Source organism: Convolutriloba macropyga, chromosome 2, assembly GCF_964194025.1.
Source record: "Convolutriloba macropyga chromosome 2, txConMacr16.3, whole genome shotgun sequence".
NCBI classification, from domain to species: domain Eukaryota; kingdom Metazoa; phylum Xenacoelomorpha; order Acoela; family Convolutidae; genus Convolutriloba; species Convolutriloba macropyga.
Window position 1 is genome coordinate 61,193,397 of NC_134469.1, and position 14,519 is coordinate 61,207,915.

The following is a 14,519-nucleotide window of genomic DNA, read 5'->3' on the forward strand; positions in this document are numbered from 1 at the left end:
TTGTGGAAATTGAGGTAGTCACTCCAAAATTGAATGACACAGGAAGAAGAGAAGTGAATCCTGAAGAGAATAATAGTCAAATTAACCATAGTACTGCAGCTCACAATGAGACAGTCAAGGACGAATTGTTTGAAACACCAATGGGTGGGAGTACAAGAGAATCAATAAATACTAACACAAACAACAAAAGCAGAAGCACAAAGATACCTGGGCCTAAAGTAGCCACAGAGCAGAATCGGGATAGCCTGGTGGCAACATCCGAAAGGAGTAAAGGCGAAGAATATCCAAATAGAAGCACGGCTTCTACTTCGCAAAGTGTTAACGAACGACGATATCAAACAAAAAGTACGTCCGGAATAACAAGACCACGGAAACAAAGACTATTTTTAATTCAAGGATAACGATTCAGATGAAAAATGTGATAATGATGTATTTTTTTTAAAAGGTGATACGAAAAAATGCAGAGGGCATGGAACCTTCTCATGATTTTGAGAACATTCTGCAGACGCAAAAACTTGCCATGACGAAACGGACGAAATGCGAAAATTCACACATAAATGAGGAGCAGGTAAATAAAGGAGGACTCATCTACGCCGAGAGCAGCAGGAGTAAACTAAGATACTGCATGTAAACGGCTGCATATACGGTAACTGTGCGGAAAAAAGTGGTTGGTATGACAACGCAACTTACGTAAATGAAAAATCACAAATAATTCCAACGTTTTACCTACCCAATAAAAGAATCAGTCTGCCAAAAGCTATGGCAGGGACACAAAGCGCGGTTGCCGGGTTTTCGTGACTTTGAATTCAATGCTTCTCAAGAAATCCTTATTGAGATGAAAGTTGACCGAACCGACGCAGAGTTTCTACAGAAGGTATCAAAAACATTCATGAAAGGCGGAGAAGAAAAAGGAGTGAATTATGTCTACCCCGTGGAGTGGATCAATCCAAAAGGTGAAACACAGAAAAGTAATATTACGATAAATGCTGAAATTTTCATGGGAAATTTTTCATTGAAACTAGAGAAGCAAATGAAGGAACATGGTTGTATTTTGAAGATCCTCTGAAACAGAAGCAGACTTTGTTATATCAAGGCGACACATTTTAAATAGATTTAGTACAACATTTGTTCCACCAAGACAAAAAACGAAACATCTAAACGATAGTTAACTTTTCAGACTCGATAACAGCAAAAATAGTCCGCGCTGGGAACAAAAAGTGCACATTAGACGAGCACATTAGACAGAAAAAGAAATTTAGTTGTTCAGTTGAAAAACAGGACAAAACAGATAGACAATTTTCAGCTTTTTGAAACAAACCACACAAATTTGTTTTACAAAAAGGAAACGTTGACGGCAACGGAACAAAAATTTTCACCAACAGATATATCTGAGACAGATCTCAGGGACATAAAACTCGACCAACTTTTTGTGTGGGCATGTTCGAGAAAATCTTAAACAAATAGAGTTATTAAATTGTCACATAGAAACGCTGCACAAAGCTATGATTTTAACGAAACCAATTAACGGAAACATCGTACATGTTGTCGTGAACCAGTTTTGTACCGAGGAAGTACCAATTAAGGTGTCTTCTGCCAACAGTTCAGAAGGAATTAGATACATGGACCCTATTTCTAGAGTATTCTATAGAAATTTCACACTAATTAATTGCAACCCCATGTACCCGAACGCTCTTGAACTGCAGAATGGGTCATGGATAACATATGGCAGACGAATACAACTGATTGATAAACCCAATGATATGCCTAATTACAGAGTTAACGTCAATTGATCAGCCTCCGCGCGAATGGAAGGGTTTTTCAGTGACAAAGACCTTGAACTCAGCAAGAGGGCCCAAAGATTAAGGCATTCGAGAAAAACAATTACAGGAAGAGAAGTTTTCCTGGGACAAGGAGGTTTATATGAGCATGAGACTCTAGACTAATTCAACACAGACTGGAAGTACAACCACCAGTGCCATGAATTGCTGATTTTTGAATACCTGGGTAGTGAAGTGAAACAAGTCTGGCATGTGGCCAGGGAAATAACCATCAGCTTGATGACTATTTTTATTGGATTAAAAATCATATTTTGTTTGGTACGTGTGCTTTTTTTCAATCGATATGCTACGCAGTGGCACCAATCCTGTGATTGCTCTGCAACCCATTAACCCAATGGGGGAACTAGGTTATTTTCATCATCTGCAACAACGTACTAAGGAACAAAAATTGACAGGAAAAAGAACAGTTGAACTGTGTGATGATAATACAGACATTGTATTTATAAAAGCAAAAAAAGTTAAATCTGTACCAGATATGACAGAAATTGAGATTGACGCATTAGATTAATTTAAATGTATGATATGTAGGAATGGCAGAGCCAAAAATTGGCGATTATTGCTACTATCTACCCGAGTTGTTCGAGGTCAGGTCGATAGTCAAGCACCAAGTGTATCGGATTGTTGGAGTAACCTCTAATAAAAGATACGTGGTGCCATTGACGCAGCTGCAACCACCTAATATAGTGGATAGAGCTGCAATTAGAGTTATGGAGTTAAATGGGATGCATCAGAGAATCGAGGAACAGCAAAAGAACATTGACAACAGCGAAATGCTGGGAACTGACGGGGCTGGGCTCGAAGAGGAGCTCCGGCATTTAAAATTAGAAAGTCAAAAGTTAAGCGATCAATTGCTTGAGACCAAACGACAGCTTGAATACGCTAGGAATTAGCGGGAGTCCTGCAGGAGGCAGGTGGAAATATTGAAGAAAGAATTGGCGGAGGTTACGAATGTAGCCGAAACAAAGACAATAGAATTTATCGCTCTGGTGGATGAGCGGGAGTGTTTAGCTTGGGAGTTGGAGAATGCAGAGATAGATATCAGAAAACTAAGGACTAGGGTAAGAACAGAACAGACCTCAAAGAAGGTCATCCAGAGAACACTGGAGGCGATCAACCCGCAGAGCCCGTTCAGTCGACCTCCGAACTTTAATGAGCTTCTGTTCCTGCCCAGGGGGCCACAACCGGTACTATCCAGAAACATTTCAAAACGTTGGCAATGCTCTGTCATCCGGACAAGGGTGGTCGGAAGGACCTGTTCAAAACTATTCTTCAGGCAAAGAAAATTATGGAAGACGAGGAGGCCCGTATTGTTTATGACAAGCACGGGATTGAAAAAGCAGAGGAATATATGAACTCGAAAAAGGACCTTTGAAACTCTCGCTTGTGAGTGAGTGGAACACTCACATTTTCTAAGAGGGAGGCAGTGTAGTAAATCATAGGACTTAATGTATGACATGCTCGTTAAACACATAGTGAACGCACAATTCGAAATTTTCACAATAAATGGGAGAACAAAAAGTTATGGTTACTAAGAGTAAACCTGATTTAAAAAAATAAAGAAAGCATCATAAATAATGATGGGAATCATCACGGAATGTCATCTTGACGGGAGACGTCAAGAAATGTTTGTTCTTGACGGGATTCGTCACGCAGGTAGACCTGTTATCTGTTAGTTTAACTAACAGGGACCTGTGCGGAAGAAAATAACTATGAGAAAATCCCAAAGAGATTAAAGAAAATGGGTAAAAATAACTTATGATTAATCAACCATTGATAGGACCGAAAACAAAGACAATATTCAAAACTAAACCTCATATAATTGAGCTGCCTTTCTCTTATTAGCTTTACACCTTCTCATCTTTTGAAACTTATTGTATTTTTGACCAATAATTCTAACTCTATATTGAACAGTTTGAATATCTACAGCTTCATAGTTAATAAACTCTTAGAATTAGAAGATTTTCATCAGTAACCCCGACGATTTAATGTGCTTTAGAAAACCCCGCAACCCAACCCGTAACCGTACACAGTGCACGGATATTACACTTTCAAGTTCTGTAAATAAAGGCACATTCTACCGGCCTTATTCTGCAGCAGAAGTAGATTTAAATTATTTCCCACCCCTTTGTAATTGAGATTTGAAATCCAAAGATTTTTCCATGTTTTTTAAATGAAAAATCATAAATGAAAACATATTAAAACAGAATTTGGAAGTGACTTCTGCGTCACGTAATCATACTTCACACAAAACTCACACGTTCTAAAATTACGAAAGTCAACTTCTGGCACTGCAGACTGTCGGCATTCAAAATATGCACGTGGGTGTTCTAAAGAGGGTTTCAACATATACAAAACACTTGAATTCCAAAGAGATACATGTGAGTCAGAATGTAAAAGGGAGTGTAAAGTCACTGTACCCGTCAAATTACTATATCAAACTCAATTATTGAGTATTATTGGAAAAGTGTACAGAAGGTAAATAGTGTTTTTATTGGATTTTAATATTATTAGATATTTTTATGTTTTGGATAGTATGTTTTGGATAGTATTTTTTGTTATTGAATGTTATTGGATTATCGGAAGGTTTATAGTATTTTTAAAACAAATTTAATGTCTCTCAAAGACAAGGTTTCATAAGATAGGCTGGCAGAAATGTCCTATTTATTTCAGATGTGATTTTTCTCTAACTGCTCCAAATTTGTCTGCTTCTGTACTAGATTTTCTTTCAATAAAATCCTTCAAGGATTTGGCACTTTATCCTAATCTTTCAAATGTAAAATTGCGTCTATGGTCAAAAAGCAATAACTTTTGTGAGACTGCTTGGTAACATATATTTGCCACCACCAGTCTTCTATGAGCTAGAACTCTGTCTGGCAAACACTTTTTTGCATGTACGCAGTTTATCGTGACTTATATGACACTTTAAACTGGGACTATTTCTAGCTCAACTTCTGGGTTATGACGTGGCTAACTGCTTACTCTTAACACAAGACTTGTGCACGAAACAAAAAGTGAGCGCTTTTATTCAGAACTGCATCTCAGTTTTTAAATTGTATGGGCACTAAAGCCCTCGTTGGAGCTTGATTCCTTTTTCAAATGCTTTCAAGTTCTGTAACTAAAAGCACATTCTACCGGCCTTATTCTGTATAATTATTTCCCACCTCTTCGTAATTGAGATTTTAAACCCAAATGTTTTGCCATGTTTTTTTAAATGAAGTATATCAGCGAGCACCATCCAGTAGGTGTATCTCCTCTTACAATTTTTCTTAAAAGTTATGCTAAAGCTACAAGGCATGATATTTAGACTGAATTTGTTTTATCAAAAAAATAAGCTGAAATTATAAATTGAGACCTCGTCTTTCGTTCGCCGCAACAAGAATTAGGTCGGATTTAGTTATCAAAATGAAATCTGTAAAATGCATACACAGCATTGTTTAACAACCTTCTTAATCAAAGCAATTATTTGGTTGGAAAGAGTGGTTAAAAAACGAACAAGGAATAAGATAAAATGCTAGTCAAGTGCTTGACAGGTGTGAATACTCAGTAAATCATTTAATTTGATTGCGAATGAGCTTAAAGACAATTAAACGATGTATGCAAAAATTAAAAATGTTTTCTAATTTTTAATTCGCAATTTGCACCTTCAAGAGAATAAGACTCACTGTTATGCACAACGATATTCTGCCCTCTATTTTGGGCAGAAAGATTTAGACCTCAGTGAACTGCTCTCAAACACTACAAATAGTTAATGATGTAAGACGCAATATCTAAAGAGTCCAAAACTGTATAAAGATTTTCGCAAAATGACTTTTCAGCCTATTTGTAACGAGTGTTCACTTTAAATGAAATAATATAACGTATACGAAATCTGCCCGCTTAGCCATGGGTGCTCCCTTGCCCACATTGTGGCAAACTCTAGCAAGAGAACATGTAGAAATTCGGATGGATTTGTTCTCATTGTGCCGAAAAAGATTCATGAGAGAGGGAGAGACCTCTCTTTCCTATACGTTTCTGTTAAATTAGTGTACTACAAGGGTCATACTGGGTTCATTTTCACAGAATAATTTGCGCTTGAAGTCAAAATTTAATAATTTTGTGAGAGATTGCTTGGTAACATTTAATGAACACCGTTAATTCTCCATAAGCTCGAATTCTCTGTCTAGCAAGCTTTGCTGCACGTTTGCAATTTATCGTAATTTACATGAAATATTCAACTGGGACAAATTAGAGTTCATTTTTTAGATTATGACACACTTATTTTTTTTCTAGTAACGCGAGACTTGCAGTGCAAGAAATAAAAATTTGAATTGACTGCTCTGCATCTTTCAGAATTGCCCTCTTAATTTTGAAACGCCTAAGTACTCAAACTTTTGTTTTTTTTTGCCGAATCCGGCCTTTAATTTCTGTAACATTCTACCGGACTTATTCTGCAGCAGAGGAAGATTTAAAATTCCCTCTTCTTGTTAGTTGAAAATTTTAGCCCACCATTTCTTTTGTTTTTTGAAACGAGAATTCTCAGCGACCACCATCCAGTAGCTGAACATCCTCTCAATTTTTGTCAGGTTTTGCTACAACTAGAGTGCATTTTATTTTCATCGAGTTTGCTCAAACAAAAATAACCGAAATTATAATTCAGACCTCAAGTTTTTCATTTGCAGCAAAAAGAATAAAGTCAATTTAGCAAACAAAATCCAATCTGTGTACTGCAGACACAGCATTGTTTAGCAACCTTCTCAATCAAATCAATTATACTGTTTGAATTAGCAGTCACAAAACGATCAAGGAATTAGATCAATTTTGACAAAGAGAAATGTAAATACTCAGTATTTCATTTAATTTGATTGTAAATCAGCATAAAATCAACGTGACGATGAATGCAAAGATAAAAAACGTTTTCCTTTAAAAAAATAATTTTTCATTCTCAATTATTTGCACCTTAAAAGATTTGAATCTAAGGGCACTGCTCTCAAACACTACAAATAGTTAATGATGTAAAAAGCATTGAGTAAAGAGTCAGAAGCTTTGTAAAGGTTTTTGCAAAATGATTTTTCAGCCTAGCTGTAGCGAGCGTACACTTTAGGTGAATTAATATAACTTATACGAAATCTGTCGTCTTTGCCATGGTTGCTTCGTTAGACGACATTGTGGCAAACTCTATCAAGAGAACATGTAGGAAATTGGATGGATCTGTTTTCATTGTGCCGAAAAAGATTCATCAGAGGACACACAGACAACTCTTCTCAAGACGTTTTGTTAAACTGGTGTACTACGTAGGTCTTGCTGAGTCACTTGCTCACAGGTCAATTTTAGCTTGAGGTCAAAACTCAATAATTTTGTGAGAGACTATTTGGCAACGTAAATTTAACACAATTAAATTTCCATAAGCTCGAACTCTTTGTCTAGCAAGCATAAGTGCATGTAAGCAATTTATCGTAATTTTCATAAAATATTCAATTGGGACATTTTTGAGTTCATTTTTTCGGTTATGACATGCGGCATTTTATTTCCAGTATCGCAAAACTTGCACTGCAAGAAATAAAAAATGAATTGAGTGTTTTGCATCTTTCAGAATTGCCCCTTAAATTTGAAATTCTTGGGTATTAAAGCTCTTGTTTCCTTTGCCAAATCTTGCTTTTAATTTTTTTTATCAACCTACCGGCCTTATTCTGCAGCAGAGGTAAACTTAAAATTCCCTCTTCTTCGAAAGCCAACGTTTTCTTGTGTTTTCTTCATACGAAAACAATCAGCCACCACCAACGTCCAGTAGCTGAAACTCCATTTACAATTTTTCAAGTTTCGCTAAGGCTACCATGAAATATATTTTAACCGAATTTGTTCCGACAAAAAATAGCTCAATTTGTAATTCACACCTCAAGTCTTTCATTTGCCGCAACACGAACTTAGTCGGATTTAGTTATCTGTATGTGCACTGCTTTTTCTATACCGTATCTAATCGGGGCTTTCTCGTAATCCATAATTTTTGGGCTGAAAACAATTTTGAAAATTTCCTCCCGATCAACCCTGTCTGGATGACGCAAAAAAAAAAAATGTTCGGGAATAATTCAGATTTGAAGTATTTGTTGCCCCTCACAAAGTAACAGAAGCTCATATAGATTTGGAGAAGGGCTGAAAAAAATCTGTGCTTTTTTGCTCCCAGCTTCCTCTCTATGACCATCCGTTTTCACCCTACGTCTAAGTATTCTTATATCTTCCTCGGCTTCTGATATCAACCTGCCTCCTGCAGGACTTCTATTGATTCCCATCTTTTGGAAATAACTTTACTGTCCCAAGAAGTTGCTCGTGGATCCTTTAACTTGCAGGCTTTAACTGCCGAAGCTCCTCTTTGAGCCGAGCCCCAGTGTTTCCCAGCATTTCGTTGTTCTTTATCTTTCCCTGTTGCTTTTGAATTTTCCCATTTAGCTCATTCAGCTCCATCACACTGATTGGAGCTTTTTCCACGATATTGGGGGCTGAAGCTGCATCATTGAATATCGTTTTTTGGATGTCACTCCGACAATCCAATAAACCTGGTGCCTGAAAATTGACTTCATATAAGGATTTCAAGTAGATAAAAGCAGCAGATGCAAATTTTTGGTTTTGCCATTCCTATGTAATACAAAATACAATTAATCAAGTGTATCAGTTCCAAATTGGCCTATTTCGAGAACAGATTTAGCTTTTATTGCATTTATAACTACAGAGTTTGTGTCACCGTCACACAGTTTAAGTGTCTAAATATCATGCCTTGTAGCCTTAGTTTTGCTAAGGCTACAAGGCATGATATTTAGACTGAATTTGTTTTATCAAAAAAATAAGCTGAAATTATAATTTGAGACCTCGTCTTTCGTTCGCCGCAACAAGAATTAGGTCGGATTTAGTTATCAAAATGAAATCTGTAAAATGCATACACAGCATTGTTTAACAACCTTCTTAATCAAAGCAATTATTTGGTTGGAAAGAGTAGTTAAAAAACGAACAAGGAATAAGATAAAATGCTAGTCAAGTGCTTGACAAGTGTGAATACTCAGTAAATCATTTAATTTGATTGCGAATGAGCTTAAAGACAATTAAACGATGTATGCAAAAATTAAAAATGTTTTCTAATTTTTAATTCGCAATTTGCACCTTCAAGAGAATATGACTCACTGTTATGCACAACGATATTCTGCCCTCTATTTTGGGCAGAAAGATTTAGACCTCAGTGCACTGCTCTCAAACACTACAAATAGTTAATGATGTAAAACGCAATATCTAAAGAGTCGAAAACTGTATAAAGATTTTTGCAAAATGACTTTTCAGCCTAGCTGTAACGAGTGTTCACTTTAAATGAAATAATATAACGTATACGAAATCTGCCCGCTTAGCCATGGGTGCTCCCTTGCCCACATTGTGGCAAACTCTAGCAAGAGTACGTGTAGAAATTCGGATGGATTTGTTCTCATTGTGCCGAAAAAGATTCATGAGAGAGCGAGAGACCTCTCTTTCCTATACGTTTCTGTTAAAATAGTGTACTACAAGGGTCATACTGAGTTCATTTTTCACAGAATATTTTGCGCTTGAAGTCAAAATTAAATAATTTTGTGAGAGATTGCTTCGTAACATTTAATGAACACCGTTAATTCTCCATAAGCTCGAATTCTCTGTCTAGCAAGCTTTGCTGCACGTTTGCAATTTATCGTAATTTAAATGAAATATTCAACTGGGACAAATTAGAGTTCATTTTTTAGGTTATGACACACTTATTTTTTATTTCTAGTAACGCGAGACTTGCACTGCAAGAAATAAAAAACTGAATTGACTGCTCTGCATCTTTCAGAATTGCTCTCTTAATTTTGAAACGCCTAAGTACTCAAACTTTTGTTATTTTTTTTTTGCCGAATCCGGCCTTTAATTTCTGTAACATTCTACCGGACTTATTCTGCAGCAGAGGAAGATTTAAAATTTCCTCTTCTTGGTAGTTGAAATTTTTAGCCCACCATTTCTTTTGTTTTTTGAAACGAGAATTCTCAGCGACCACCATCCAGTAGCTGAATATCATCCTCTCAATTTTTGTCAGGTTTTGCCACAACTAGAGTGCATTTTATTTTCATCGAGTTTGCTCAAACAAAAATAACCTAAAATATAATTCAGACCTCAAGTTTTTCATTTGCAGCAAAAAGAATAAAGTCGAATTTAGCAAACAAAATCCAATCTGTGTCCTGCAGACACAGCATTGTTCAGCAACCTTCTCAATCAAATCAATTATACTGTTTTAATTAGCAGTCACAAAACGAACAAGGAATTAGATCAATTTTGACAAAGAGAAATGTAAATACTCAGTATTTCATTTAATTTGATTGTAAATTAGCATAAATTCAACGTGACGATGAATGCAAAGATAAAAAACGTTTTCCTTTAAAAAAAATAATTTTTCATTCTCAATTATTTGCACCTAAAAAGATTTGAATCTAAGGGCACTGCTCTCAAACACTACAAATAGTTAATGATGTAAAAAGCAATGACTAAAGAGTCAGAAGCTTTGTAAAGGTTTTTGCAAAAAGATTTTTCAGCCTAGCTGTAGCGAGTGTACACTTTAGGTGAATTAATATAACTTATACGAAGTCTGTCCGCTTTGCCATGGGTGCTTCGTTAGACGACATTGTGGCAAACTCTATCAAGAGAACATGTAGGAAATTGGATGGATCTGTTTTCATTGTGCCGAAAAAGATTCATCAGAGGACACACAGACCACTCTTCTCAAGACGTTTTGTTAAATTGTTGTACTACGAAGGTCATACTGAGTCACTTGCTCACAGGTCAATTTTAGCTTGAGGTCAAAACTCAATAATTTTGTGAGAGACTATTTGGCAACGTAAATTTAACACAATTAAATTTCCATAAGCTCGAACTCTTTGTCTAGCAAGCATAAGTGCATGTAGGAAATTTATCGTAATTTTTATAAAATATTCAATTGGGACAATTTTGAGTTCATTTTTTCGGTTATGACATGCGGCATTTTATTTCCAGTATCGCAAAACTTCCACTGCAAGAAATAAAAAATGAATTGAGTGTTTTGCATCTTTCAGAATTGCCCCTTAAATTTGAAATTCTTGGGTATTAAAGCTCTTGTTTCCTTTGCCAAATCTTGCTTTTAATTTTTTTTATCAACCTACCGGCCTTATTCTGCAGCAGAGGTAAACTTAAAATTCCCTCTTCTTCGAAAGCCAACGTTTTCTTGTGTTTTTTTCATACGAAAACAATCAGCCACCGCCAACGTCCAGTAGCTGAAACTCCATTTACAATTTTTCAAGTTTCGCTAAGGCTACCATGAAATATATTTTAACCGAATTTGTTCCAACAAAAAATAGCTCAATTTGTAATTCACACCTCAAGTCTTTCATTTGCCGCAACACAAACTTAGTCGGATTTAGTTATCTGTATGTGCACTGCTTTTTCTATACCGTATCTAATCGGCGTTTTCTCGTAATCCATAATTTTTGGGCTGAAAACAATCTTGAAGATTTACTCCCGATCACCCTTGTCCGGATGACGCAGAAAAAAATGTTCGGGAATAATTCAGATTTGAAGTATTTGTTGCCCCTCACAAAGTAACAGAAGCTCATATAGATTTGGAGAAGGGCTGAAAAGAATCTGTGCTTTTTTTCTTCCAGCTTCCTCTGTATGACCATCCGTTTTCACCCTACGTCTAAGTATTCTGATATCTTCCTCGGCTTCTGATATCAACCTGCCTCCTGCAGGACTTCTATTGATTCCCATCTTTTGGAAATAACTTTACTGTCCCAAGAAGTTGCTCGTGGATCCTTTAACTTGCAGGCTTTAACTGCCGAAGCTCCTCTTTGAGCCGAGCCCGAGTATGTCCCAGCATTTGGGTGTTCTTTTTCTTTCCCTGCTGCTTTTGAATTTTCCTATTTAGCTCCTTCAACAAAAATAACTGAAATTATAATTCAGACCTCAAGTTTTTCATTTGCAGCAAAAAGAGTAAAGTCGAATTTAGCAAACATAATCCCATCTGTGTACTGCAGACACAGCATTGTTTAGCAACCCTCTCAATCAAATCAATTATTCTGTTTGAGTTAGCAGTCACAAAACCAACAAGGAATTAGATCAATTTTGACAAAGAGAATTGTAAATACTCAGTATTTCATTTAATTTGATTGTAAATCAGCATAAAATCAACGTGATGATGAATGCAACGATGAAAAACGTTGTCATTCTTTGAAAAAATAATTTTTCATTCACAATTATTTGCACCTTAAAAGATTTGAATCTCAGGGCACTGCTCTCAAACACTACAAATAGTTAATGATGTAAAAAGCAATGACTAAAGAGTCAGAATCTTTGTAGAGGTTTTTGCAAAATGATTTTTCAGCCTAGCTGTAGTGAGTGTACACTTTAAGTGAATTAATATAACGTATACGAAATCTGTCCGCTTTGCCATGGGTGCTTCGTTAGCCGACATTGTGGCAAACTCTATCAAGAAAACATGTAGGAAATTGGATGGATCTGTTTTCCTTGTGCCAAAAACGATTCAAGAGAGGACACACAGACCACTCTTCCCAATACGTTTTTGTTAAATTGGTGTACTACAAAGGTTCTACTGAGTCACTTGCTCACAGGTCAATTTTAGCTGGAGGTCAAAATTCAATAATTTTGTGAGAGACTATTTGGCAACGTAAATTTAACACCATTATATTTCCATAAGCTCGAACTCTCTGTCTAGCAAGCTTTGGTGCATGAAGCAATTTATCGTAATTTACATAAAATATTCAATTGGGACAATTTTGAGTTCATTTTTTCGGTTATGACATGCGGCATTTTATTTCCAGTAACGCAAAATTTGCACTTCAAGAAAAATAAACGAATTGAGTGTTTGGCGTCTTTCAGATTTGCCCATTAATTTTGTAATTTTGAAATTCTTGGGTAATAAAGCTCTTGTTTCCCTTGTCAAATCTTGCTTTTAATTTTTTTATCAACCTACTGGCCTTATTCTGCAGCAGAGATAAACTTAAAATTACCTCTTCAAAGAAAGCCAACGTTTTCTTGTGTTTTTTTTCAGAAGAAAACGAGCAGCCACCGCCAACGTCCAGTAGCTGAAACTCCTATTACAATTTTTCAAGTTGCGCTAAGTCTACCATGAATTGTATTTTAACAGAATTTGTTCAAACAAAAAATAGCTCAATTTGTAATTGACACCTCAAGTCTTTCATTTGCCGCAACAAGAACTTAGTCGGATTTAGTTATCTGTATGTGCACTGCTTTTTCTATTCCGTATCTAATCGGGGCTTTCTCGTCCTCCATAATTTTTGTGCTGAAAAAAATCTTGAAGATTTACTCCCGATCACCCTTGTCCGGATGACGCAGAAAAAATATGTTTGGAAATAATTCAGATTTCAAGTATTTGTTGCCCCTCAGAAAATAACAGAAGCTCATATAGATTTGAAGAAGGAGTGAAAAAAATCTGTGCATTTTTGCTTCCAGCTTCCTCTCTATGACCATCCGTTTTCACCCTACGTCTAAGTATTCTTATATCTTCCTCGGCTTCTGATATCAACCTGCCTCCTGCAGGACTTCTATTGATTCCCATCTTTTGGAAATAACTTTACTGTCCCAAGAAGTTGCTCGTGGATCCTTTAACTTGCAGGCTTTAACTGCCGAAGCTCCTCTTTGAGCCGAGCCCCAGTGTTTCCCAGCATTTCGTTGTTCTTTATCTTTCCCTGTTGCTTTTGAATTTTCCCATTTAGCTCATTCAGCTCCATCACACTGATTGGAGCTTTTTCCACGATATTGGGGGCTGAAGCTGCATCATTGAATATCGTTTTTTGGATGTCACTCCGACAATCCAATAAACCTGGTGCCTGAAAATTGACTTCATATAAGGATTTCAAGTAGATAAAAGCAGCAGATGCAAATTTTTGGTTTTGCCATTCCTATGTAATACAAAATACAATTAATCAAGTGTATCAGTTCCAAATTGGCCTATTTCGAGAACAGATTTAGCTTTTATTGCATTTATAACTACAGAGTTTGTGTCACCGTCACACAGTTTAACTGTGATCCTTTTTCTCGTCAAGTTTTGTTCTCTAGAAGGTTTATTGAGATGATGGAAATACCCTAATAGTAAACCATTTAATTTGGTTGTGAATTAGTTTAAAGTCAATGTGACTATGAATGCAAAGATGAAAACGTTTTTTTTCCATTGATGATTGTTTTTTTCTCAACTCTTCGCACCTTAGGAAAATATGAATCAATGTTATGCACAAAGATATTCGGCCCTCTAAATTGCGGAAAAAATTTGATTATCAGTGCGCTGTTTTCCAACACTACATATAGTTAAAGATGTAAGACTCCATAACTAAACAGTGAGATACTTTTGCAGAATTACTTTTCCGACTATACAGACTTTTGCGGAATTGCTTTTCCGACTAGCAGTAACGAGTGTTTACTTCAAGTCAAGTTTTATGTCGCACATGAAATCTGTCCCCGTAGACATGGGTGCTTCGTTGACAGTCATTATGGCGAACCATAGCAGGAAAAAATGTAGAAAATTGAGTAGAACTGATCTCATTGTGCCGAAAATGGTTCAAGAGAGGACCCACATACGTGTCATTCACATACGTTTCCGTTAATTTAGTGCAGTAAAAGGATTTAAACTGGGTCCCTTTTTCTAAAAGTAAGTTGCAC

The 14,519-nt window shown here is 36.3% G+C and overlaps 1 protein-coding gene across 1 annotated transcript in view; it reads right to left on the reverse strand.

The window, feature by feature from the left end:
• Positions 1-8,147: 8,147 nt before the first annotated feature.
• Positions 8,148-14,519, reverse strand: part of LOC142334953 (unconventional myosin-Id-like) — a 97,792-nt gene continuing 91,420 nt past the window's right edge. Inside the window, exons 9-10 of the mRNA XM_075383282.1 lie at positions 13,474-13,635; positions 8,148-8,314 (exon numbers count right to left, since the gene is read on the reverse strand). Of these exons, the coding sequence (XP_075239397.1) occupies positions 8,148-8,314; positions 13,474-13,635 (329 nt within the window). The remainder of the gene's footprint in view (positions 8,315-13,473; positions 13,636-14,519) is intronic.